We start from the raw sequence: 27,839 nt of genomic DNA, 5'->3' as shown, positions 1-27,839 counted from the left end.
TGAATTTTGGTTGGGGTCCGGATGGCTCAGTGGGTAGTAACCCTGACTTTTTTTTAGTCACATTTTCATTTGTTTTGTTTCATTTGAAATACGTTTGTCTACTGATGTCGCAAACAACTTTTTTTGTGCGCGCATTTCCCGCCAGCGTGTTCCCACGTGAGCTGAAGGAGGTGTTCGCATCGTGGCGAGTGCGCTGCGCCGAGCGCGGGCGCGAAGACATTGCCGAACGCCTGATCAGCGGCTCGCTCTTCCTGCGCTTCCTGTGTCCTGCCATCATGTCGCCGTCACTCTTCAACCTGACACAGGAATATCCAGATGAGCAGACGTCGCGCACCCTCACGCTCATCGCCAAAGTGGTGCAGAACCTTGCCAACTTCTCCAAGTAGGTCAACAACCCACCACCGCGTATTCGGAGTTCAAGGCTGACCTGATGTTTTGTGTTCAGCATATTTTACTTTTTTGTTTTGTTTTTGGGGGATTTTGTCAAAATGTTGGTGTCAAATTTGATTACACTCTAGCCATATTAAAAAAAAATGTGGTGTCAAATCTAGTTTTGATTGTTTTACATTCATTGATTTATTTTTGAAATATTGATTTGTGATATTTGTATTTAGCTGTCAAATTGAGATTTTTATTTTTTGATTTGCACATTTTTTGGGGGAAAAGGCCTTTTTTGGTCATTTTTATGTATTTGCTGACAGATATTGATTTCACGGTGAGATGTTTTTGGGGTTCCAAGTTTGACTGTAAGTATTGCTATATTAAATTTTTTTTTTTGAGCGGGCGTATCTTTTTTTCTATCAATTTACATTTTCAGTAGCCCGTTTCCATCAAATTGTGATTTTCTTTCTCCATATTTCGGGAGCAGTCACATAAAAATATTTTTGGGTCTTTTTTTCCAATTAATTTTACATTTTGTTCCACTTGCCAAATTTTGTTCTTCAAAAAAACACATTTTGATTTTTGGGGTACAATTTTCATCATTACATTATATTGCCTTAGACTGTTTTTAATTCAGTAAAAACAGCCACATTTTGAAGAAAACAGCCAAATGATTATTGTTATTTATTTAAATTTTTTTCCATTAAAAAAACAAGCAAACAAACATTTGGCTGTTTTGTAAGCGGTGCACGAGTGATAACGGAAGCGACCTGTACACGGCGGCTCCCGTTCAGGTTCGGCAACAAGGAAGAGTACATGTGCTTCATGAACGAGTTTGTGGAGCTCGAGTGGGGCTCCATGCAACAGTTCCTCTACGAGATCTCCAACCTGGACAGCGTCACCAACGCCGGCGGCTTCGAGGGCTACATCGACTTGGGCCGGGAGCTCTCTGTGCTCCACAGTCTCCTCTGGGAGGTCATGGCCCAGCTCAGCAAGGTAGCCGCCGGCACCTCAAGCGGGAAGGCTTCAACTCCTGAACTCGACTTCATTCATTGTCTTGTCCAATATGTGCAAGACTTGTTTTCATCAGTCATCAAATCGTCCACTTTTATTTTGGTGCTAATACTGAAAAACGTTTTTGTCATATTTATGTTCCTGTCACATTTTCATGTTTTTGTCAAAAACAAATTTTTGTGTGGTTACATACAGATTTTGGGGGGGGTCAAACATTGAGGTTTGTGTCACAGGTTGATACGTTCGTTTAGTTTTTTTTAATTTTTGTCTCATACTGATAAATGTTCTCACATTTTTGTTTGTTTTGTGGTATTTTCATCCGTTTCTCAAAATGTGTTTTCTAACATTCTTTTAGTCATGTTTTTTTTTGTGTCACACTTTGAACCGTTTGTCTAATATTGATCATTGTTTTGTCACATTTTTATTTGTTTTTCCAGTCTTTGAACTGTTTTCAAAGTATATTTTTAGTAATCTTCTTTTTTTTGGGTGAATTATTTTTAATTGTAATTTCTTGCACAAATTGATAATTTTTGTGACATTTTTGTCACATCTAAAACTGTTGCTGAAATGTTTTTCTGTCTTTTTGTGTGTGTTTATTTTGTCACATTTTTGTCAAATTTTCATTGTTGGCACATGTTGATCATTGTTTTTAATACGTTTATCAAAATTGTATTTTTTTTTTAAATTCCAAACTGGTCCTTTTTATCACGTATGTCTCATTTTGATGTTTGTCAATTTTTGTTTCCTTTTTTGTCACGTTCATGTGTTTTGTCACATTTTGTGAACATGTCTATTTGGACAAATGAGTAAAATGTACAGATGTGTTTTCGATACAAGTGAAGAGTGCCGAGAGCAGTCGAGACTATTTTCGATGAAATGATTTTGTCGCCCGCAGGACGCCATCATCAAACTGGGCCCGCTGCCCCGCCTCCTGAACGACATCAGCATGGCGTTACGCAACCCGCACCTGCAGAGGCAACCCAGCTACCAGGCCGAGCGCGTCCAGGCCGAGCGGCTCCTTTCCCGACCCTCCTTCAACCGGGGCCTTTCCTCCTCCGACTTCCACAACCTTGTCATGAGGGATCTTAACAGGTATAGCGCAGCTAGGAATGGCAGCATTTTTTCATTTCAATAAACTAGCCTTCGAATTTTGTGGTGTGACAGTTTTTGATATTGTTGTTTTAATATTTATCCACTTTTGGAGGGAAATGAGGTTCCGTTGACTTCATCAAGCCATGATCTTTGAATCTCACTGCAGCAGTTTGGATTTTGAAAACTACCCCTAATGTGTTTGTTTGACTCACACCCCACCCCAGCTCCATGGACGTCACCCGCCTGCCTTCGCCTACCTCCACCGGCGGGGTGTTGCCATCCCGCTCCCAGATGAGCTTTCAGGAACGCGAGCACCTCCTCCACCGAGCGTCGTCTAAAGACATGTTCTACATGTCCCGGCCCCCCCTCGCCCGCTCCAGCCCAGCCTACTGCACCAGCAGCTCCGACATCACCGAACCCGACGGCAAGGTGAGTTGCGTGGGAATCGCTCGCCATCCCATCGGCCTGGGAGATGAGTATGACCAGCATGCCGCTCATACTCCAAGGAATCTCCCATGATCAAGTCTACAGTGAACCCCCGTTTAAAAAAATATAAATAAATAAAAATTGTGTCATCCCTCTCGCAAATTTGCAACAAAAAAAAAAAGCTAAAACATGAACTTGTTTAACCTTTTCCGGGACAGCTTATCGTGTTATTAGGTTAGAGTGTGCATGAAAGGCTTAAAGACGCTTTTTGAAAAATCTAAGCGCCTCTTCTCGCTCTCAATTGCACAGTTCTCCGAGCAGGTAGCTTAGTGCTAACATAGAATGGGAAACACTATTGACAGGCTAATGGAAATTAGCATAGAAGTTATTCTAAACCTTGAAACAACTGCAGAGCGTACAACAATACTTCCAGGCATGGATTCTGGCTGTGACGTGGAAATGATGACGACTACTCGTTGGGGAGCTTCTCTTCTACACTGAAGGCATCCGAGTTGAAATTTGAATTTGTGGAACTAAAAAAAAAATTTCAAGTTGATATACAGTAATTAATTTCATTAATCATCGACTTATCTTTTTGGGTGATCGATTTAACATTTAGAGACCTTGTTGAACTAAAAATTGTCAAAATTTCAGTCCCTCATTTGTAAATAATGTTTGCTTCCTGTTGTGTCAAGTCAAAATCTGAATATTTTACTTTGGAAAACAATAATCAACATGTTCGCCAGTTTTCTGACACATGTTAACAACCAAACCCGTTGGATGCTAATCAATTAGGATATATGCATTTATGCAAGTATTGTCCCATTTCGGTATAGAGGGATGCAAATTGAGAAAGTATTGTTTTAATGCAATTTAAGATAAGATAAGATATCCTTTATTTGTCCCACACTGGGGAAATTTACCGCCTCCAGCATCAAGAATGTAGGTAGAAAGAAGAAAGAAGAAAAAAAAACAACAAACACCGTTCAATTAAGTGCAATATAAAAACAAAATGGATACATCGCAGTGCTATTTACAATTATAATTACAATTTATGGATTATATAATAATATATTTCAAATAATAGCTAGTTGCATCCCTAATTTCAACTAAAGCAGACGTGGCCACACGTCGAAAATGTTTAGTAAATCTGAAAGTGCTGTCTGGGGTTAAAAACAAAAAACAAACCCAAAAAAATGTTAGCAGTTGGTTATGTAGCACCTCCCGCAAACCAGAACCACGATATAGTGGGGGGAGCACTGTCTCATAACATCTGCTTGTTGCATCATCCTGGAGAGTATTTCCCGACAAATACTCTGCGGCATTCGCGACATCAATGCCCGGCGGTTCACATGGCCGCACCACCCTCACCCATCTCTCACCCGTGGTCATCATAGAGTTTGCGGGGGTGGGGAGGGGCGGCTCAGTGTCAGTAAAAGCCTTATCTATATGATGGACCTCCAGGATTCCCGAATGAACAGCGTGTCTAACCTGCAGTCGGTGGACATGCTCAACTCCTCCCAGGCCTCCATCGCCGGCATGGGCAGCTTCGGGGGGCTGAGCGGCGGAGGCGGTGGCGGCCTGGGTTCGGGCCTGAGCGGCCAGCTGCGGGCCGGCGGCAGGTTGTCGGCCGGCTCCGGCGGCTCCAGCGTGTCCGGCGGCCTGCGGCTGAGCCGGCTGAGCCAGATGGGCGCCGCCGCCACCGACTCGCTGTCCCAGCAGCAGCAACAGCAGGCCGCCGCCATGCGCTACCCGCTTTCCTTCCAGAATCCCCTCTTTCACCTGGCCACGGCGGATGGGCCGCAGCACCACCAGCACCACCACCACCACCACCAGCAGCAGCAGCAGCATAGTCGCGCTCAGCCCCCCGCGCCCCTGCTCCTGGCCCCCGAGCCTGAGCCCTCGCACCCCAGCTACGTGCCGCAGTTCGCCCATGGCGGATTCTCCCGCAGCGAGGACCTGTCCACCCTCAGGACCCGCGACGGCGCCCATCTGGCTCAGCCCAGCATCATCCACTCGCACAGCTACAGCGACGACTACGGCCGGGCCGACTACGCCCGTCGCCAGATGTCCGTCCACATGCAGGTGCGCTCGCATGCCCGCATGCTCCAGTATCCCCTTCATGACCGCTTCGAGGATGTCGAGGAGAAGAAAAATTGAATTCGGCGCATTTTAAAAGGCAATAAATATCCGGAAATTTGATCCGGACAAGTATTAAAAATATTTTTTTAACATAAAATTAAATTGTGAAAGCATGTTATTATCTATTCTGCTCATTTATAAAGTCAAGAAATCAATACATTAAAACATTTTTTTCCAATACGCATCCTAAAACAAAATATGCTGACGGAGGCTCTGTTAAATAATTATGTATTGTGGAAAAATACTAAATGAATCTAAAGATTTTGAATGAAAATATAATAATTGTGAAAACATGTCTTGAATAGAAAGTATTGGGAAAATAAACACTTGAAAAATTTGTGATTTGAAAAATAAGTCATCTTTGAGACAGAAAATACCAATAATAATAATGATTATTATTATTATAATTATTATATATTATTATTATTATATTATTATAACGATTTCCTGTATCTGTCAGGATAACATGCAGCAGCAGCAAATGATGGGACTGACCTCCCAGACGGGCACCTCCCACTCATCCTTGGCCACCACCCCTCCGTCCACCGTCCAGCCGCGAGCTCCGCCCCCTTCCGGCCAACGCGTCAAATCGCAGACGTCCCACCAGCTGTCGGTCAGCAGCGCCGCCGCCCCCCCAACGGCCGTCACCGCCAAGTCCCGGCCGCAGAGCGGAAACCTCCTACAGTCGCCCGAGACGGCCTACGGGGTCGGGCGGCAGCCGCACGGTGGAGGTGGCCGCCAGCTGTCCGTCAAGGACAACACGGCGCCGGGGCTGCCGCATCAACAAAGCTCGGTCCGGGAGTCGGGAAGTCCGCAGGGGACTGGCAGCCCCACCACGCAGCAGTCGCCCCAACAGCAGCAGCCCCAGCCGCAGCAGCAGCAACACCTCCTCAAGCCCAACGTCGGCAAACAGGCTAGTGGGACGGCGCTTTGCCAGCACTTATTTACAAGGAAGCTTTCAAAAAAAAGAAAAAAAAATACGTTCCGGGAACTTTTAGCCCCGGAACTACAACAGAAGTAATCACATTTCACGACACAAAACAGAAGTAGCTACGCTCCACCTCCGAAGTAGTCGGTGATCATAGACAAATAATAATGATGTGACAAGATACTCAATAGATTATATGCGAACACACACACACACACACACACACAAAATAAAAACAGTTCCACAAACTTTTAGTCCTGGAACCAAAATTTTCATCAGGCTGACGACTCAACAGAACTACCTGCACTACACCTCCAATGCAGCAGGTGGCGGAAGATGGAAAAAAATGATGATGCCTTTACCAGGCATGAATGAGGAATTTTAATAATAATATAATAATAATAATACATTTTATTTATAAGCGCCTTTCAAGACACCCAAGGATACTTTACAATAACAAAAAACACAAATTTTTGGTGAATCGGAAGAATTCCAGAAGCGATCTTTTCCGTTTTAGACAGAGCTGGTCATAATGCATGTTCACAACGTCGTTTTGGTTTCACGCATTCAGATATGTGTAACGATAGTTTCTTTTCACACAACTTCCGCATCTGATACTAGATCGGGAGGCGTCAAATATGCTCGTCCAAAGCAACTGGGACTTCCTCTGAAGTTGTAAAATTTTTGCGGTGTTTGACGTCAAACGTTTCCGCCTCCACAGCAAGTGGTGAGCGGGTTGCTAGCGGGTTCCCTGTCCTCGTGTCGACGTTTTCTCTGGTCACAGGGGTCCCAGGCGCCCGGGACGCCGGCTAACGAGAGGACAGTGGCGTGGGTGTCCAACATGCCGCACCTGTCGGCTGACATTGAGAGCTCACGCATCGACCGCGAGGACTTCAAGCTCAAAGAGTACTCCAAGAGCATGGACGAGTCGCGCATGGACAGGGTGGGTCGCCATCTTGCTGCTGCTGCAGCACTTCGTCTACATTTTTAGCGCACTCAAGTGTGTCTAACCGCTAATGTTGTTGTTTTTTGAGGTGCACCCAAAAATGTCAAACCTCCTTGTGGCACTTGTAATTTTGGTGCAGTCAGAGCACATGTGTTTTTATTATTATTTTTGGGTAGCTCCGGTATATCAAAAGTCATTTTTTTCGCGCACCAAATATATCAAACTGCGTTGTGTTGTAATCGTGGTGCTGTCTTAGCACATCTATTTTTTTTTTTCGTGCGCTCTGGTATATTAGAAGTCATTGTGGCTTTTTGGTGCACTCAAATACAGTGCGCCAAACTGCGACTTACAGTAAGTTTGGTGCTCACAGAGCACTTTGTCCTTTTCATTTTTTGGTGCGCTCCAGTATGTCAAATGATTTTATTGTTTTATAGTATATCATACTACATAGTTTTGTTTTTGGGGGGTGTTGTCAGACCACTTTTTTTCATTTTTGGTGCCCTCAAGTGTGCCAGACAATGCAGTTTTTTTATTTTTATACATCAAACCACATTTTTGTGGCACTTTGTCCTTTTCATTTTTTGGTGTGCTCCAGTATGTCAAATGATTTTATTGTTTTGTAGTATATCATACTACATAGTTTTGTTTTTTGGGGGGTGTTGTCAGACCACTTTTTTTCATTTTTGGTGCCCTCAAGTGTGCCAGACAATGCAGTTTTTTTATTTTTATACATCAAACTGCATTGTTGTCATTTTGATGCAGCTAGAGCACATGTTTTCATTTTGGGTGTGCTTGAGCAGATCAGATGACAATGCTTTTTTACTGCACTCGACTCAAGTATTCTAGACTCTACTGTTGTTGTTGGTTTTTTTGCTGGTCTCAAGTATGTCCAAGTATAATTGTGGGTACATTTGTGTTTTTGTTGAAAGTTGACCACATTTTTGATTGGTCAGAAACCCACTCAACATATAAAAGGCTGTCAGCTGACAATATGCGAGTTGAACTCCAGAAAAGCACCAAAAACGTGTGCTTGTCTTTCATCATGAGCGTGACAGCAGGAAGGCACAAATGGCGCTCACATCTCATCTTCACCGTCAAAATGTGGATGTCGCAAATCATTCTGAGGGGAAAACCACCAAATGTCCCGAAAGTGTTCTGGAATACAGCTTTTAATAGTGTAGTGCTTTGGCATCTTGGTACCAAGGAACTATGTTGAAGTGAGTTGATGGGCTTCTTTTAGACTAAAGTAGTGCCTTGGAGCCACTTTGTGCCATTGGGAAAGTATCAAATGCTTGAGGATTGTTGTCAAAGGGTCTTTAAGTGTGCCAAAGTGCTAAGCGCGTGTTGCGCTCCCTGCGGCAGGTGCGTGAGTACGAGGAGGAGATCAACTGCTTGAAGGAGCGTCTGGTCATGTCGCACAAGAAGCTGGAGGAGTACGAGCGCCGCCTGCTTACCCAGGAGCAGCAGACCAACAAAATCCTGCTGCAGTACCAAAACCGACTGGAGGACAGCGAGCGCCGCCTGCGCCAACAGCAGCTGGAGAAAGATTCGCAGATTAAAGGCATCATCCACAGGTAAACGCTATGCATCGGGCCACGGCGGGGTGCAACCGCCGCTACAAGGCTGCTTTCACAAAGGAGTTGTTTTCCTTCCATCACTGAGCTCTGCACTTTACTCGTACACCAAGTCGAGTTGTTGCGCCAACTCCGAACTAGATCGCACTGCCTCATTGTCACTTTTGGTGCTCCCGTCGATTCACTGGAACACATTTTTGTTTTTTGTTTTTTTCTTACATACGCTCAACTACTCTATATCAGCAGACAGATTTTGGTGTGCTGCAGGATTTTCGAGTGCGTTCTTTTTGTTTTGTTTCTTGGTTTTGAAGTGCACTGGTGTGTATCGAAAAACGTTTATTTTTTTGTTTTTTGTGCACTTAAGCGTATCAGAACACACTCTTGTGCTTTTGCATGACTCAAGGATATCAGATTGCATTGTTGTGGTTGGTTTTGGGTGCAACAGAATTGATCAGAACCTGTTTTTTGGAGGGCACTGGAGAATCTTTGTATGAGTGAAGAGTGGAATCGTTTCTGTTGGGTAGCATTGTTATTTTGGTTTGATTGAGCGTTCTTTTTGTTGTTGTTGGTTTTTGCACTTGAGTATGTCAAAGAATTTTTTGCTGTCTTTTACGTGCTTAAGGACATTTTTGGTGGTTATCTTTTGGTGCGCTTGAGTCTATCAAAGTGCGTTTTGTTGTTGTTGTTTTGTGGTGAGCTAAGTATACCCAAACCAGTTTTTATCATGTTGTGGCATTTGTCTTGTGTACTTTTTATGCTAGTTTTGAAGTTTGCTTTCTTTAATGAGTTGTTTTTGTTCAGCCTTCTAGCTTGCTGACAGTTTGGGCTTTTTTCAGAGCTGGCGGTCACACGTCCAAGTGTGATATGTCTAAAAACAGCTGAGCATGTCGGGAAAACAAAATGAAGTTCCCCGGCGGACAAAGTCCACGCTGTGTTTTTTTTTTTTGTTTGCACATGATCATATCAAAGTGCCTTGTTTTTGGTGTACTCAAGTATATATCAGGATTTTTTTTGCTGCTTCATGTGCGCTTAAGTAGATAACTTTTATTGTTTTTTTAGGGGTTACCCGAGGATCTCAGAACACATTTTTGTGCGCCTGAGTAGATCAGAAACATTATTTTGTTGTCGTTTTCTTTTTTTTTGGTGCGCTTGAGACATTGTTTTTGTTGTCTAGTACATCAAAATGCATGTTTGTTGTTGTTGTTTGCTGGACTAAAGTTTGTACTTAGTTTTTGGTTTTGATGCACTTCCTGCCTGTCCAGTTAAAATGGATTTTTAATGGCAGGGAATGAGTTAGGTATTTTTCTGGGGGGGGTGGGGGGTAAGGGTTGCTGTTTGTTTTGACATACTTAAATATCAATATGCATTTGTTGTTTTTTGGTGATCTTGAGGATAACGGAACACTTTTTAAAAAAAATGAGTGTATGAGAGCGCGTAATTGTTACTTTTGGTGCTGGTGAGTGACCTAGAACCTGATTTTTGGTGTATTTTCCTTTGTTGGGTGAGTTTTATAAGAGGGAGTTTTTATTTATTTGTTTGTTTGTTTTTGTCTTGAAATGAACTTGTGACATATAATCCCCTCCAGGAAAGAAGACGCCCAATGACGACAGACGAACGAACGGACGGACAGTCATGCGTGTTCCGCCTTAAAACGTGTTCCGATCTCTCTGCGAGATTTAAAGCGTCAACCGGTCGCTACACGTGTGACAAAAAGACAGGAGGAAAGCGCTTCCCTGTGGAAATGACCAGACGCCGTGAGACCAGACACATTGTTTGGACACATCTTTTTGGAATGGTTGTTGTTCTTGAGCTTTGATTGGACCGCTTATAGCACTCCCAAAAAGTTGGGGGCGCAATTTTGCAGTGTTGGAGGGAATTTGGACTATGAAGCTGAAATGCACTTGGGTCGTCACAGCTCCATTTAAGTTTCACCTTCCCCATAATATTTACCGGTAATTAAAAATAAAATATGAATAATCGTATCGACTGATGACAATTATTTTCAGAAAGTTGCCTACAATGTGTGCACAAAACAAAAATTTTGAGACACAAAATTTGAATGTGTAACTGCAGCGGAGAAACTTTTTGGGAGTCGCACGGCTGTTGCGAGTTGTTTTTGCTGATTTTCCTTGATGAAAGTCCATTTCTATCATCTTTTCTGTAATAAGACGACTGACACCCTTCAAACCAAAGAATGCGGCAGCACTTGTCTTTTCCTAAATGTGAAATTTGAAAAGTTTCTGGAATGCGGTCGCCATCTTGAAGGCATAGGAGGAAAAGAAAAAGAGGAAGTGGATTGGCCTGAAAACGATGCCTCTTTTCCATCCCCCATCACCCTACACCTATAAAAGGAGATAAACTGCTTCGGAAAAAAAATCTTTCAAAAATCATCATTTTTAAAATCCATTAGATCCATTTCCTTCAGGTTAATCTTGTCAATTTTATTCATACAATTTTACTGTCTAAAATAACCCTCAAATCTGAAGTATTGTAAATTTCAAGATTTCTTTCTCAATAAATCATTTTATTGTCAAAATATATATTAATGTATATATATATATCCATATAAATATATAAATATTATTTTCTAAAATATTCTGACTTTATTCTACGAGCATATTCCTCTCAAATATAGAGATAAAATAAAGTTGAAAAAAACTTGATAAAATTTGAATTTTAATTTAGAGATTTTTTTCCCCCCCACGAAAAACAAACATTGTTCTCACTAAAAGTCTAGCTTTATTTTTATTAGATTGCTATTTTCTCTACGACATATGAGTCAAATACTAAATACGTCTCTTAAATCAACTTTTTTTTCCTTGAAAATTGCTCCAATTTTCACACCCCCAAAAATCTGACTTGAATATCAAAATATTTTCCTATTTCTCAGTCAGCCTTTGGAATTTGAAGTTGAGTCTGTTCATCGTGTTTTTCTTGCATTAATTGAAGGAGTAGGCTTGTGTTGGCTGACTGTCTTGCCGATTTTTTTATTTTTTATGTCTTCTCCTCATGGCCTTAAAGCATCTTGTGTTCCACAGGGATCACTACTAGGCTCCCAGGAGCACCTTTGCAGTTATACGTCGAAATATGAATGAAATATACCGATATTTATCATATGATAGAAGTTAATACTCAATAAGAGTTGTCGTATTGGCGAGGATGTTTTGTCATATGGCAGTAATATCTCATCTAGTTTTTCAAATCTAATGTGTGCGATGCAAGCGACATAACAATAGTAGTACTGTATGAAATGTGAATAAATATTTACAAGAGCGAGACTATTTCATCGGCACGGTTTTGGCCGCAATAATCTATACGAGGCCGAACTAGAAGTTGTATTCATTTGTTGCCGTTTTTTGGGGACTTGAATTTTTTTTTGGGGGGGGGGCTGGGTTCTGTAGAGAATATTTATTGGAGAGACAAAGTATATGAATATAGTATATGCAGGTGTGACAGTTATTGCCCTGAGCAACAGCCAGGGGGTTCTACTCAGGCCACAATATTAGGTACATGCTCATTGAGTTTTAGTATTTCTCATGCTGCCAGAATGTTTTGGAATGAGTCAACCACATCATATAGCAAAATAGGAGAAACGGCTCTCACTTTTATGCGTTTTTTTGTTGTTGTTTTTCTTTTTTTTTTTGTAGTTGTAGTAGTAGTAGTATTGGGACGCTGGTGTACCGAATGAAGCATCTGTTTCATCCTCTTGTCTTTTTTCTATGCAGCCAAACAATTTCCCACATTGTGACCTCAAGAGACTTGAAGCAAAAGTTCTCATAATGCTTACTTTGCTTTTTTTTTTCTCTCTCTTTCTCCCTCTTCATGTAACAAGACGTCCCCCATACGCTTCATTGTCTTTTCGACGTTTTTCAATGACATTTTCTGTGTGCTTGCTTGATGACTTCTTTCTTTCTGTCTCTCTTTCTTTCTCTCTGTCCATTTTTTTTTTGTACAAAGCAAAACTCTCAACGCTGTACACACTGTTTCTCCAATAAAACATCCAAACGCTCATGTTTGAAACTTCACCTGTGGATTTTTTGCTTTCTTTACTTTGTGCGTCCTCACTGGAATAAATGTGTGTGTGTGTGTGACTGACTGAATTAGAAATGCAGACCTCCGCCAAGGAAAGTACGCCAGAAAAAATCCCAACATGCCATTCCATGCCAGTCCTGTAGGTGGCAATAATGTGGATGACGGCTCCTTTTCATTTGCCTCAGCTCTGTCGCCATGTAACAACACGTTTATTTGCAGTCGGATTCAAATTGAACATATGATCATAAAAATAGTGACTCTCAATCTTAAGTGATTCATTTAATTTTATTTTTTCCAGACAAAATTGCCAAATCTCGATATAAAGGAAATAAAAGCTGAAAGTGGACCAATAGCACTTTGCATTTACATTGCACATGGATTTGAAACAGGATCCAGTTTTCTTTCAGGTTGTTCATTTTGGCAATGCAAAGTAAAAGTGAGCCAGAACCTCTTTGTATTCACATTGCAAATTATGAGACACTTTATTTCTGGTCCAAAAGTAGGCATGGTCAGTTCAGGACGGCAATTAAATGAAAACGTGAAAAAGAACCACTTGGCATTCTCATTCGCCATTCTCATCAAAAAGAACTTCATTTCTATTTCTGTTTCTAATGCACAATGGCAATTACAGGGCAAAAGTCAACCCAGCCCAATTTGCATTGATGATGAAAATAAATTTGAAACAACATTGAGTTTCTGAGCCACTTGAGCTCTGAAATCAGTCCCCGTGAGGTTGAAATTGAACCAGGACCACTTTGCATTCACACCATGGGTTGATTTGGCTCTGGTTTCGGTTCACTTGCATTGCATAGAATAGCAACACATGATGAAAGTCAAACGGGTGCACTTTTCTTGTACATTGAATTGGATTTGAAACAGGTTCCAGTTGTCTTTCTGAGCTACTTGAGGTGGGAAGACAAGGTGGAAGTGAATCAGTCACTTTCTCCCCCGGATGAAAACGCATCCATGAGACTTTCCCATTGGCTTTTCGTGTTAACCTCCCTCTCACCCCCTTGAAATTCAAATCCTTCCCTGGCACTTTGGATTATCTTCAGGCCTGGGAAAATCTGAGAAATAGCCAGGAGAGGGGGAAAAAAAGTGCATCCATCAGCTTTGCGGGATCTATGAAATGATTAAGATGAAGGATTTTTTTTCTTTTTTTTTTACCCCACGAGCAGCAATTCCCAGGGGACGCTGTTGATCCAGCAACCCGACAGTTGGTTCTTTGAAAAATATTGGCATCGCCTGGCACGTTTTTTTCCCCCCCTCAATGAATCTGCTCATCTGTTGTTGTTTTTTTTATTTCACATGTTGTAATTGTAGTGGCCCGGTAGTCCAGTGGTTAGCACGTCGGCTTCACAGTGCAGAGGTACCGGGTTCGATTCCAGCTCCGGCCTCCCTGTGTGGAGTTTGCATGTTCTCCCCGGGCCTGCGTGGGTTTTCTCCGGGTGAACGCACACCCTATGGGGCGGCCGGGTAGTCCAGTGGTTAGCACGTCGGCGTCACAGTGCAGAGGTACCGCGTTCGATTCCAGCTCCGGCCTCCCTGTGTGGAGTTTGCATGTTCTCCCCGGGCCTGCGTGGGTTTTCTCCAGGTGCTCCGGTTTCCTCCCACATTCCAAGAACATGCGTGGCAGGCTGATTGGACGCTCTAAATTGTCCCTAGGTGTGAGTGTGAGTGCGAATGGTTGTTCGTTTCTGTGTGCCCTGCGATTGGCTGGCAACCGATTCAGGGTGTCCCCCGCCTACTGCCCGAGGACAGCTGGGATAGGCTCCAGCAACCCCCGCGACCCTAGTGAGGATCAAGCGGCTCGGAAGATGAATGAATGAATGTTGTAATTGTCCCTTTTCCTTTTTTTTTATCCCGACCCCCTTCAACTTTCTTCAACCACCAATGTTCAGAAGCCATGGTCAGAATCTGTCCTTCATCTGTCCAGGATTTTCCTTCATTCTTTCATACTCCCTAAACACTAGGAAGGGATTTTTTTAAATATATTGTGGACCCCCAGGCTAAAATGATTTATTGAATACTCCCAAGTCACTGTACAGTAGACCCCCGTTATTTACGACATGGCCGGTCCGCGAACAGTGAAAATCCGCCTTTAACTGATTTGCCATTGAAATGCATTGGAATGCAAGGATGCCCATCCACAGAGCTTGAATCAAGGCAACTGGACTTTTTTTTTTGCTTTGTGTCGTCTCCCCTTTTCCCGTTGAATGTCAAACGGCAGTCGAGTTGAGTTTCAAAATCACTTCAAAATGAACCTCCGCTGTCCAATTCAAACCCAAATGTTTTTTTTTTCTTTCTTCCCTCATGTCATAATGCTGCCTCTCCTTTTTGTTCTCCCAACCCCCCTTTGCACTCCCTTCTACTACCAAGACTCGTGGCCGTGGAGGATGAGATACGAGGAGGACACGTCATTGAGCCAAAAACAACCAGGATTTTCCCAGATCAGGTCTGTGACATTCCGCCTTAAAAGCACCTCTTCTTCTTCTGCTGCTTCTCCTCGCTCCTCGTCCTTCGTCTTTCTTTTCTTTTTCTGATTTTCCCGATGTGGGCTGCTCTTGTCCATTTTGAGCATGAGTGCTCTCTGGATTTGGGCTTTGTGCACTGACGCTGTGGACGTCCGTGGTGGTTTTGGTGGGCCCCTGTGCTGTTTTCCTCCTTTTGCCGCCGAGCATGACTCCGCCAACGACTTCTTCGTACACTCTGCTACCGAGCGACGCTGACACACGCGTACCCGGTGGTTCACCATCGCCCCTGTTTCGTTCGCCGCTTTCGTGACCCTTCTTCACGGTGGCCGATTCGCACATTATCACTCGACTTTTTTTTTAGGCCGCCTGGACGTGCGCACTTTCCAAACCCATCCAGGCTTCTGCTCTACACGCCTAATTTGTGAATCAATTTGGCCTTACAGAAGCGACATGATTCATTGAGAATGAAAGCTGTTTGGAAATCCTGCAGCATCAAGTTTTCCCCAGGCTGGTAAATGCCGTTGACATCCACGAAAAACGCATTTTAAAGAACCTGCAAAGTGAATTCTGAGATGAATTTGTCAATACATTCCCGTTAATCGACGATGGTTTGCTTAAAACCTACGAAGGACAGAGGACTCAAAAATATCTGTTTTGCACCTTTTCTAATTTCAATTTTATTTTATTTATTTATTTATTTTTTTGCCCTGGCGCAATTGGTGCATCAGCGGTCATCTGACACAATTGTGACGTGCGGTTAGCGAGCATGGCTGGTTCAATATGACTGCTTTAGAGTGCCTCGTTGTCAGTTGTGAGTGCATGCAAGTCCCAGAGAGATAGTGGAAGCGTGAGGAGGAGGAATCCATCTTGACAGTCAGTGTGTTGACAGGGGCCTCGGGCTGATATGGCTGGTTTAGTAGAGTGCCTCGTTGTTGCCTTTACTTTCACTTTGCAGGGACATTAAATGTGAAAAGGCAGTCATTCAAAAGGCACCGGTCATGTTTGGTCAGGGAGCGCTGAAAAAGGCCACTATCCGGGCTCAGGATGTCATTGGCATGGGGAGCAGTATTCATACATTCACTGCCCCGGAGCACAAATGGAGAGACTTTGCATACCTGCCCAAGGCAGCATGATCATTTAACGAGGAAGAAGTAGAATCCACGCTTGGATGTACTCAGAGAGCAAATACAAATGAAGGTAAGTAACCACGATAACTGCTGCTTGAGAGCATAGAATGTATCAAGAATTGAATAAAAACTGGAAACAGCATTTGTTAATAGAAGGATAGAAATTGGACCTGGACCTCTTTGTGTTCACATTGTGAGTTCATTTCATACGGGATCCAATTCTTTTTCTGGGTGACCTCAGTTGAAACAACGTTTTGAAGTCAAGTGAAGCAGGAGTGAGCTTGAGTTGAAACACGATGCTGTTCCATTTTAGTTCACCTCAGGTGTGAATGGCTCATAAAAGTCAACATGGACAACTTTGCGTTCACATTTTGAATTGATTTGAATCGAGATCCAGTTCAAGGTACAAGTGAAACAAGATAAACAGAATACAGTTTTCCTTGCTGGTCTACTTCAGCTGTGAACGGTGCCTCTGTCACTATAACCATTTGATTTGATTTGTATCATGATTCAGTTCCTTTTCTGAGCCACTTTGGGAACAAATTCCAACTCAGTTCATGCGATGAAAGTATTGCACAAAAGTGAACGTGAAGCACTTTTTGTTGACATTTCAAGTTAATAGGAAACATGATCCGGTTCCATTGTGGACAGATCAGTGGACAGATTAGCAATACAAAGTAAAAGGCAACCTGGACAACTTTGCGTTCACATTGTGAGTCGACTGAAACCAGGATCCAGTTCTGCTTCTGGCCTACTTCAGGTCTAAATGCTGTGCCCATTTTGAATGAATTTCAAACAGGATCCTTTTTAATTTGTGGGACACCTCAGATGTAAATGGCAGCTCAGTTTGTACAGTGGAAATATCAAACTAGAGCGAATTTAGGCCATTTTTACCTTCACGTTGAAAGTTGATTTGAAACGGGGATCCAGCACAAGGTCAACATGAACCTGAACCACTTTGTGTTTACCTTAAAAGTCCATTTGAAACACGATCCTGTTCCGTGTTGGTCCACTTCAGGTGTGAATGGCTTCACACCGGGCAAAATGAGCAGACGAGATGAAAGTGAACTTCAACCACTTTGCGTTCATATTCCGAGTTGATTTTTTCAATCAGGATTGAGTTCAGCGTCATTCCTCCCATTTTCCGGCATTGTTTGTGTGGTGTCGTTTTGTTTTCTGGTTTAACGCGAAGCAAAGCATGTGGACCGTACCTTTGGCCCTCCAACTATGGGCGCATGTTGCCGTTGCGCGCTGCATGAGATGTTGTGTTGCTGATGATGTCATCTGCGTGTGTGAGCGTGTGTGTGCGTGGTGTTGCTGTTGCTTTCTCCTCGTCCTCAACCTCGTCCTCGTCCTCCTCCTATTTGATCCTCTTGTTGACGAGATACGGTGATTTCTCTTAGGGGAGGCGTCAGTCCATCCTAGTGCAGCCTCGTCTCGCCCCCGTCCCACCCCGAGTGTCCAGGTAATAACCCCAGCCGACAAAACTCTCACCTGCTGTCTTTCTCTTTGTCTCTCTCTTCCTCGCTCGCTAACGTCATCATTCCCCGCGATTCTCAGTGTGTGTCCCTGTCGCTCAGTCACTCACACACTTTCCATTTACCAGGCCATTCCCCTCTAAAAGTCGCATCGTAGAAAATTCCGAAACGCAAAAAAAATAATAATAATAACCATCAAAGTGGCAGAAAAGAGATTGAAGCGTCTTTTTTTTTAAAACAAAATCTGTCAAACTGCTGCTTATTGAAGTGTCAAGTCACTTCAATTAAGTTCGCCGCCACCATGAAGTGCTCAAGCTTGCGCTTGCAAGTCAAAGCAAAAAACGGCTGGCATATGGGCAAACTCCTACGTTGAGGCGCTCGTATCTCAGGGCACCGGTGTGCTGTCTGTCAACGATGAAATGAACTTTTGTTAATTCAAGTCAAGGCGGCCCGGTAGTCCAGTGGTTAGCACGTCGGCTTCACAGTGCAGAGGTACCGGGTTCGATTCCAGCTCCGGCCTCCCTGTGTGGAGTTTGCATGTTCTCCCCGGGCCTGCGTGGGTTTTCTCTGGGTGCTCCGGTTTCCTCCCACATTCCAAAAACATGCGTGGCAGGCTGATTGAACACTCTAAGTTGTCCCTAGGTGTGAGTGGGAGTGCGAATGGTTGTTCGTCTCTGTGTGCCTTGTGATTGGCTGGCAACCGATTCAGGGTGTCCCCCGCCTACTGCCCGAAAACAGCTGGGATAGGCTCCAGCACCCCCCGCGACCCTAGTGAGGATCACGCGGCTCGGAAGATGAATGAATGAATGAATGAATGAATAATTCAAGTCAAGTCAAGAGTATTTCTCGAGCACTTTCAAACAGCCATCGCTGCATACAAAGTGCTGTACATGGAGCGATTTAACATGCACAATAAATAGTAAGACGAATCGGTAATAAAGGCGGTAGAAAGCACCAAGCAGTAAAATCAAGAACAAATCTAAGTCATGCTGAGTCGAACGCCAAAGAATACAAGTGAGTTTTGAGGAGGGCTTTAAAGATGGGCAGCGAGGAGGCTTAATTGTCTCCGCTGACATGCTAGAGTCGCGCCCACATGATGTTGAGCTGACAACGTGGAAATTCTCCTTGCCATCTTCCTTCCCACTCATCTCACTCACGCTGCCAAGTCAAACGAGGGAATCATGGGAAATCTCCGTATCCGACCTGAACCTTCCCTGGAGAACACTGATGGATGTGCACACCTTTTTTTTGCGTCTTCTATACGTGTCCTGTTGACATCATTTTCATGTGTGTGCGTGTGTGTGTGTGTGTGTGTGTTGGGCGGTCACGTGACCTATTTGTATTGTCTTTTTGTACTTTTCTAGTCGCATAAAAACAATTTTGTGCGAATAAACAAAGAACGGCGCCCCGCCCCGCCCTGCCCTACCTTACCCCCACCCCCTTTTCCCCACAGAGTGTGAAGTTTACATGGGTAAGTTTTGTTTTGTTGTTAATCCCCCCCACCCCACCCCCCTCCCCGGCGGGATGTTCCGTAAACATTCCAAGCGAGCGGGCGTACGTCGTGTCTTTGTCCAGCTGCTTGGCGCCTCGCTTTTAATACACACGTGTGCGCCGCCTGCGAACACACATTGTGCATTAAAAGCGCTACACGGTTTGTGTGGTTCTGATTGAGAAGGGAAAGTTTAATTTATTTTATTTTTTTTTTATTTTATTTTTATTTTTTTGCATTGAGTTGCTCTCGTTTTTGTTGTTGTTCGAAGGCAACCTGACACGCGCACACGCACCCACACTCCATCAGATGATTTACTGTGATGCTTGTCCTTCTCTCCGCTGTACGCAAAACCACCCCCCCCTCCCCTGAACCCTCCCCACGTCCCCCCCCCCCTTCCACCATCTGCTGTGTATCAGAAGCAATCCTGAAGCCGCCTTCAAGTACTTCTCTGTCTTCCTCTAAACGACCACCACCACTTTTTTTTTTTTTAAATGACGGTGAATATATCTTCCAGAGAGAAATACGACTGTTTTATTGACACGTACAAGGCCTGAGGTCTTAATGTGGGATGTAGTGGATAAAGAAAAAAAAAAGTCTACACACCCCTGTTGAAACGCCAGGTTTTTGTGACTTCAAAAAAAAACGAGATCAAGATACATCATTTAAAATGCTTTCTGCACTTACATTTGATTGAAGGTCCCTTAAACACACTTTTTACCTTAAGCACACTTTTAAAAGAATACAAATACACTTAAAAACGCAATATATTGATAAAGAGTGAAAGTGATGGATGACACCAAAAAAAACAACATTTTTTTAAAAAGTAGAGGGAAAAACAGGAATAACTCAGAAAACAAAACAAAACACAAATCTGAAATCTTCAGGGACCGTGAAACAAAACCACGGGAGAGCGCCGGGTTTACTGTTTGTGGATTAAGAATTCAAGCAAACAAATCATCAATCTCCATTCATCTTGACCGAAAGAGGCTAGAAAAGAAGTCAGAAGTTTTGGTTAAGCCTCTCTTGCACAAATAACGATAACCTGCAACCTGACGACCTGATACGCTGTTTGCTGTAGTAAGCGCTGACCCCGAAAGGGTTAAAAAAGGAGTGGGGGGTGGGGGGGGTCACAAATATAATTCAATTCAATTTGATTAGAAAAGAACAAATAATTACCTAATCAACTCAAGGAACTAGGCTGACTAGATGATAATAATAATAATAAAAACATGAACGTACAATTTTTTTGTGGCATGAGAGGCTCAAGTGGAACATAATAATTGTGGGTTGTGCGTGTTTGTTTGTTTGTTTTTTTTCCTTGACCAGTTGCAAAGCTGTGTTGCTGTGGGTGTTGTTCCCCATCCATCAGCATTTGTAACTCCTTTTCTCTCCTCTTTCTCTCTTTCTGTTGCTCTCTTTCTCTCTCTCTCTTTGGCTCTCTCTCTCTCTCGTCCTGTCTGCTTGTTTGCGACCCCTCGATGGCTCCCTTTTGACTTTCCGCTCCTCCGTCCTTTCGTCCTTGCTCCCCGTGCGCTCCGCCTGCTCGCCCTCCCTCTCATCGGTCATTGAATGGCTTCTTCTTCTTCTATACGTCCACCCTCCCATACCCCCCCCCCCACACCCGCCTCGCCCTCCACCCCCTTCCTCTGTCTATCTGGCTAGGAGACCCAGCTTTCCTCCTTGGGTTCAGCAGACCCCGGTGTGAAAAGCCTTGAAGAAGAAGAAGAAGAAGAAGGAGGAGGAGGAAGAGGAGGAAGCGGCCCTCGACACCTCCTCGCCGTCACGTCTTCTTCTTCTTCTCGCGACCTCCCTCCCTAGTTCCCAACGAGAGCTCCATGGCGACCGGACCACCAGGCACGGCCCCGGTGGTGGTCTCAGGGGGGTTAAACACAACACTGAGAGAGAGAGATCAAAAAGAGAGAGATGCTTTGAAAGGGTTTTTTCCACACGCACGCGCACACACACACACACACACACACACACACACACACACATGCAAAACAAAGGGCTTTCTTCAACTTTGCGCTCTTGCCGGACAAGATAGCGACACACACACACATACACACATACACACACACACACCTTTCCCTGCAGGAGGTCTTGCACCCCCCGAGTGGTCCATGGTGCCTTGGGCTTGGCCAGTAAGATCCCCTAAAATCCACCCCCCCCCAACCACCCCCTTGTATGTTTGATTGACAGCTGGCTGACGGGTGTTGCTTTTTCCGAGCATTTTCTCTTCTCATTATCAGAACCCAAACTGGTGCTAAACAACAAATGGTGCAATTGGCGTGTGCGTGTGTGTGTGTGTGTGTGTGTGTGTGTGTACGTGACTGGGCCACTGTCCTCTGTGTGCTTTTTGTTTCATTACGGTGTCTTTGTGAATCCAGTTGTGTCAAATGTGTCTTGTTTGGCTTCCCCCCCAAAATCTGCTGCGTTCGTCCATTTAGTTTAACTTTGGCCAGTACTGGCATAAGTCTTTAGGGGGCGCTAAGCAGAATTTTATTTCATACTAGCATGGCGTCACCTCACCAACCTGGCAAAAATCCAGTCGTTTACATTCAATGATAATCATTGATGACGGGGCTGTCATTGACAATATGGTGCCAAAGCACTACTTTGATTGCCGCCAATGTTACGGCTTGACTAAATGAGATTCCTCAACTTAGTTCAACTTAGTTAATTGGAAACAATATGGCAGCCAAGCCTTTCTTTTATGCTAGACAGTGCTATTGCCTGTTCTGCAATTAGCCAAGTTCTTTGGCAACATGAACTCGGCAGAGCACTACTTTTATACGGTTTTAGACAGTGCTGCAGCCAGATTAAATGAAGCTCCTCACCTCAACATAGTTCCTTGGCATCAAGATGCAACAAGATGGTGCCAAAGCACTACTTTTGTAATAATCAGTGTTAATGTTTGACTAAATGTACTAAATGCGCTCTTCTCCTTCATGCAACATACATTTGGTACAGTAGTTCCTTGACACCAAGATACCGTAAAATGGCGCCACAGGCGCTACTTTTATATTAGATGGGGCTTTGGCCTGAACACCAAACACCAAATTTTGAAGGGTAGGTTCCCTCCAAAAAAGAAACTCTCAATTACACATTGAAACACTGTCTAGGACATTGAGGTCAGTTTTTTCATTTATTTAATTAAGGTTAACATGTTACAAAGATTCTCATGCTTTTTGGGACGCTTTGCTTTTATTCAAAAGCAACATTATCAGCTGCAACTTGAATTGGCTTGAATGCCCCCCCCCCAAAAAAAGGATGAAAACACTGCTTTTTTTCTGTCTCGTTTCAGTCATGTTACTTGTCGTTCTTGTGGTTGACTTGTTGTTTGTAGCTTCACACTCTAGAGGGCGCTCCATTTAATGGGGGTGGGCGCATGCATGACACTACATCGGAGCTAGGGGGTGCTACAGCCCCATCTAAAATCGGTGTCGCCTCTGTTCACCCACCCCAGCAATTTATTTATTTTGTATTTATTTTTAATATTTATTTACTTTCTAAGTTTAAAAACATTGAAATGTTCACAAGTGGCCATTCTATTTGAGTACAATTCTTGTTCCGGTGTAGATGTACCCTGTGCGTGTTAGTGAGGGCAGGGAGGGGCAGAGTGAGTCTTTCAGTTACTGGCGAGTTAGCGAAGAGTTCGTCATAAGTTCTTGCTGCACATTGGCAGCTTCACGCTCGTGGTGTGTAGTGTACTTTTTTAAAATGAGAAAACCTCTCAAGCAAAGTCATGAAAATCGATTTTTTTCCCCTGCTCCCCTACATATCGGTCAAGCCCCGCCCCCTTAGCCCCCGAGAGGAAAAAAAATCCTGTTGTTATCAAACATGAACTCAAATTAAAGCACAACCGTTTGTATATTTCCTTCATTTGAATTTTTGTGCCCATTCCCATAATTTTGAGTCCTGGAAAAGCACCACCTATGTCACTCCCACACTTTGGCACTGAAGCTGACACCTGTCAGAGTGATTTGATAATATTAGTTAAAAAATTCGAAAGAAAAACATGACTCTGTAGTATTTTTCTTCTTCGTTTGAAATTGAGTGACACATTGAAAATGTTTATCTCCATGCTACTGCCATCCATGTCACTCCCACAAATAAGCTCGTGTGACTAGTCTTTGGTCTTTGAAAAGTACAGCTCCCCCCAGTTTTGAGATTTTGGGGTTGAAGGATGCTTCATATAATGACTGCATGACCCCCTCCTCCCTCCCTCCCTCCCTCCCACCACCACCTCCCTTCCCCCCTCCACCTGTCTTTCTTCAGCCACTCACAAAGCTTCATGGAGGACAGTGTGGAAGCTAACTGGCTGATGCGCCAACAGCGCCACGCGGCGGGCTGGCACGGCCAAATGTCGCGGGCGCTTTCCCGTGATGCCATTGGTTGACAAAGGGAGAACGCGGGCCACTGGTCCCGGTCTGTGTGCTCTAAGGACGGTCCGGAACCCCAGCGGACCATGTGAGGAGCTGCGGTGTGGTCCTCGCTTTCTTCTTTATTTATTCATTGATTGTTTTATTTATTTATTTTGGGCAACGGGAGAACAGGACATTTGTGCATGGCTATCCAAGAAAGGATTGAAGGCGAGAGAGTGGTGGTGCATTGTGGGTATTGTATTTCCAAGGTGCTTGACCTCTCTTAACCCTCCTGTTATGTTGCGGGGTCAAATGGATCCATTATGAAAAGGTTCAACAAATTACATTTCAGATTGAGTCACCAAAATGGCTACTTCAACTCAAAATGGTGGACTCCCTGTCTCGGGCAGAGGTCTTTGAGAGTTTTTGGTGGGTCTTGTTGTGGTAGACATGTCCACCAAATGTCATGTCCGTTGAGGAAACACGTGTCAAGGGCTAATTTTTTTTTCTCGAGCTTTCGTGGTCCCCTAATTTTGTTTTTTTCCCGCAAAATGGCCGTTTCAAATCACAACAGTGGGCTCCCTGTTCAATCTGGAGCATGGGTTTTCGAGATTTTTTGTTGCGTCCTGTTATGATAAAAACGTCTTCACGGCCATCGCTAAAACTGGTTCAGAGACTTGTCTTTTTAACATTCCAGGCATTCTCATTTCCGTGTCTGTCAGTGAAACTGGTGTCAGGGGCTCATCTTTTTCTTTCCAGGCCCATTTGTTGTCGGCTTTGTCCCCAAAATGGATGATTTTCAACCAAAATGGCCATTGTGTTCTGGCATGGGTCTCTGAAACTTTTTTTTTTATGTTGGGTTAGAATTGTCCACCAAATATTGCATTGATAAACTATCGGGGTCTATTTTTTTTTTTTTATTCACACACACAGACACGTACAAAATAACACAACATGTTGTAATTTAACCTCAACTTCCTGTGCAACATACCTGCGTCCGATTGGGGCTCAATTAGCTGGAAGGAATTTGCCAAAAAGTGCTGGTCTTTGAAATTCAACCCAAATGGGTGCCTGGAATCAAAATGGCGGCCTTCCGGCTCACTCGTGGTCATGGCTGCTTGAGACTTGTTTGTGGGTTGTGTTATGACAGACGTGTCCGTTCAATTGCATGCAGATTGGAGAAACTGGTGAAATGTTTTTTTTCTGTTTCATTTTATTTTGTTTTTAGATTTCTTGAGATGATTGAGTACGTTTTGGAAGAGTTTTTTTTGTTTTTGGTATGAAACGTCTCATGCTTGGCTCTCAACATATAAAATGTGACTTTTGTCCTTTTAGACACTTTGGGGTGAAATTGACCTAGCCAGATCTTAACAGGAGGGTTCAAGCTGATTTACTTTAAAAGCATTTTTTTTATGATGATGATGATGATTTCCTTCTCTCTCTCTCTCACTCTCTCTCGTAGTCTTTTGAAATTATCATCCACAGAGGATTGGTTGCCATTTCATTGGCTTTTCCGACACTTTTATCCGCTGTTTTCTATTTCTATCTAGCAATCTTATTTATTCTTACAGTAATAGGAGGACTTGTCATCTGAGATCTTCCAGAGTCTCTTTATTGATTGATTTTTTTTAAAAACCTTTTTTCTTAATGGAGACAATCTTGCCCATATCCACGCACACACAAAAAACAAACAAACAAACAAAAAAAGGACAAAATGATATATGTGAGTGTGTGTGGGTGTGCGTGTGTCCCTCATCAACAAAGACGCCCCAAAATTTGCACATGACGCCGTCGCCATGGAGCTCTCTGTTTACAAGCAAAAGGATTGCTATTTTATACTCCACCTCGATGGACTTTGGACGTTTTTCCTGGCGGAAATTTGGATTTTATTTGATTTTATTTTTTTTGCCTGAAACTGAAATCCCATGGACTGCTCAGAACAAAGAGATCCCTCAGAATGAGAGATTTCTCCGAATGAGAGAATCCTCAGCGTGAGATATTCCTGAGCCGGAATGAATGTGTGTGTACATGTACATATCTACAGTATATGCTATGTATATGTTTGTTTGTAATAAGATGCAGAGTGTACAGTTATTTTTCTCCCCCCCACCCTCCCTCCAGTCTCTTCAACGTTTTTCTTCTCTTTCTACCGATTGAGGTCGTTCCAACACAAATGCACAGAGAGAGAAAAGAAAGAACAACTGTCAAAAATGCGACTTTTTTTTTCCTAGCGTTTCTTCGGAGGGCGATTGTAAATACAAGCAGGTGATTTGATTTGTTTGGTCCATAATCAGCTGTGGCTTCCACTTGATTGGTTGTGGGTTGTCGTTCAGAGATCTATATTTATTCCGGCAACTCTGATGTATTGACGCATTATTTGGGATCCTTTGGTGACGTTGCTTTTTTTTTTTTCTTTCATAATACTAAGCGTGCCTCCTTATCTTCTATTTACTTATTTACTCATTCCTGGCCCCCTTCCTCTCTTTTGACAAGCCATATAAAAGCGTCCTACCCCCAATCCGAACACCCTTGCCCCTGATGCCTCCACTCTTTTTTGGGCGAAGGGGATAGAATGGATTTTTCTTTTCCTTTTTTTTTTTTTGGTGTATATTGTTAGAAGAGTGTTGTGGAAGAGTGCTGTACATGAATGTGGCTGTTCTGATGATTTCCTTCTTGCTGTCATAACAATAATAACAATAATATGGATGATAATAATACTTGGGTTTTGTTGATTGATGGGGTCGGCGCATGTGCAGTTGATAATGACCATGTCGTAATCCTTTTGGAGATTACTTTCCTTGTTGTTTTGGGGTTTTTTTTTCTTTTCTTATTTTCTTTTGAATACACCGGAAATTTATATTTTTCGGGCGGGTGAATCTGGAGGTAGAAATGAAATAAATTATTAAATTCTTAACCTGCCGTGCTTTTGCGTCCTCTTTATTTATTTGTTTTGCTTGAGCAAGTGTTTTTAATTCGTTTGAATAGCCAAAGAAGGTTTTTAATTTGAAAAAGTGTTTTTTTAATTAGATTTTTTTTCTAGTTTTATTTTGATAACCTTTTCAATCCAAACACAACAAAGGATAATAGTTTAAATTTGACAACACTCTTGTGTATTATAGGTGGTGTACCTAATGTTGTGGCCAGTAGGATAACATCAAAGTTAGGCCCAACGCACACTCTTGTATCAAGTGGATTATAAAGCTAATTTCTCGACATTTACCAAGTCATAAATGAGATGTCAGTTGTAAAGGTGAAAGAAAAGAAGTGGTAAATATGCCAAATATTTGTGTTTGAATGTCACATTGAAACTGGGCTGAAAAAAGATGAACTGCAGATGGGAATGCAAAATCTGTCTTGAGGGGACCAGTTGCCCTCCATTTCAATGCTCAAGGTTGCCCGCACAGGTGTTCCATCTAAGCATTGACTGATCGGTCGTCTGATGAGCTTCACGCCAGCAGCAACAGTCACAAGGACGCCGTCAATTTGGGCAATTTTATGTGCCAATCAAACGAACGTATTGGTTCGGCTGACGCCATTGGTGGGGATTGACTTCTAGTTTCTCCCATACGCCAGCATTTATATTTGGATCATCAAGTTGAGAAATCAAATCTTTTCCAGTGGATGAATGCTGTGTCTGTCCAGATGGTGGCCCAACAGTTCCCATCTGGGGTGGGGGGGGGGGGGGGGGAGAAAGAAAACATCCTGAAAGTCATTCCCAGCAGGTTGGATGACAAGATGCAACACACAATATTCATATTCTCGTACAATATTCATGTCATCATCTCTTGTGCAACATGGACTCCTTCATGTGGATTCTACTCAAAGAACATTAGGACGTTTGCTCATGTTTAATATTTGGGAATGATTTGAAAAAAAAGCAAAATATTTGAAAAACAAATTAAATTGTTCAAGTGATTTTTCTTTTTTTATTATTCAGGTGGTTATGATTCTTACAATAAAATACATTTTAGTTCGTTAAAACATGATATTGAACTTTATTTTCTGGCGTGGCAGAAATATGCTTTCGTTTAAATTAATATAATGTACTAGTTCGACGAAGAAATGTATGAAATGTACTGGAAAGCTACCTTGGACAGGATTTTCCACTTGCCAAGCGGATTGATTTTTACCTGGCAACCCGGCTGTGTGCTCTCACGAGTTTGTCTTCCAAATTTGCTGAGGATGTTTCGTGCAAAATTGTTCCCGAAAAAAAATCACTGAATAGTTAATTTAATGAGCAAGGAAATACATGGATTGTGACTGACACGCAACTTTCTACGTGGCGTTTCCTCCCGGCCCCATTTTTATTGCGGATTAAAATGAATTCCTACTTGGCAACCCGCCATCGAAGCCTCACGCGTTCTCTCAA

General features: G+C 43.1%; 1 protein-coding gene across 7 annotated transcripts in view; it reads left to right on the top strand.

Annotated features, from left to right (window-relative positions):
* The window catches only part of syngap1b (synaptic Ras GTPase activating protein 1b), an 87,596-nt gene extending 61,207 nt beyond the window's left edge, over positions 1-26,389 (top strand). For 5 of the 7 annotated variants that reach the window (XM_052064943.1, XM_052064944.1, XM_052064950.1 and 2 more), the window contains 11 exons: positions 146-382; positions 1,176-1,377; positions 2,291-2,487; positions 2,712-2,916; positions 4,378-4,998; positions 5,516-5,968; positions 6,768-6,926; positions 8,292-8,503; positions 14,915-14,990; positions 17,540-17,601; positions 23,385-26,389. In XM_052064943.1, the coding sequence (XP_051920903.1) occupies positions 146-382; positions 1,176-1,377; positions 2,291-2,487; positions 2,712-2,916; positions 4,378-4,998; positions 5,516-5,968; positions 6,768-6,926; positions 8,292-8,503; positions 14,915-14,990; positions 17,540-17,601; positions 23,385-23,505 (2,545 nt within the window). In that variant the 3' untranslated portion in view covers positions 23,506-26,389. Of the gene's footprint in view, positions 1-145; positions 383-1,175; positions 1,378-2,290; positions 2,488-2,711; positions 2,917-4,377; positions 4,999-5,515; positions 5,969-6,767; positions 6,927-8,291; positions 8,504-10,088; positions 12,529-14,914; positions 14,991-17,539; positions 17,602-23,384 lie in introns of those variants that run through there. The other 2 variants (XM_052064946.1, XM_052064945.1) reach the window with 2 other exon arrangements.
* Positions 26,390-27,839: the final 1,450 nt, after the last annotated feature.

The sequence above is a fragment of the Hippocampus zosterae genome, chromosome 5 (assembly GCF_025434085.1).
Source record: "Hippocampus zosterae strain Florida chromosome 5, ASM2543408v3, whole genome shotgun sequence".
NCBI classification, from domain to species: Eukaryota; Metazoa; Chordata; class Actinopteri; order Syngnathiformes; family Syngnathidae; genus Hippocampus; species Hippocampus zosterae.
This window is presented reverse-complemented; position numbering and strand designations above follow the sequence as displayed.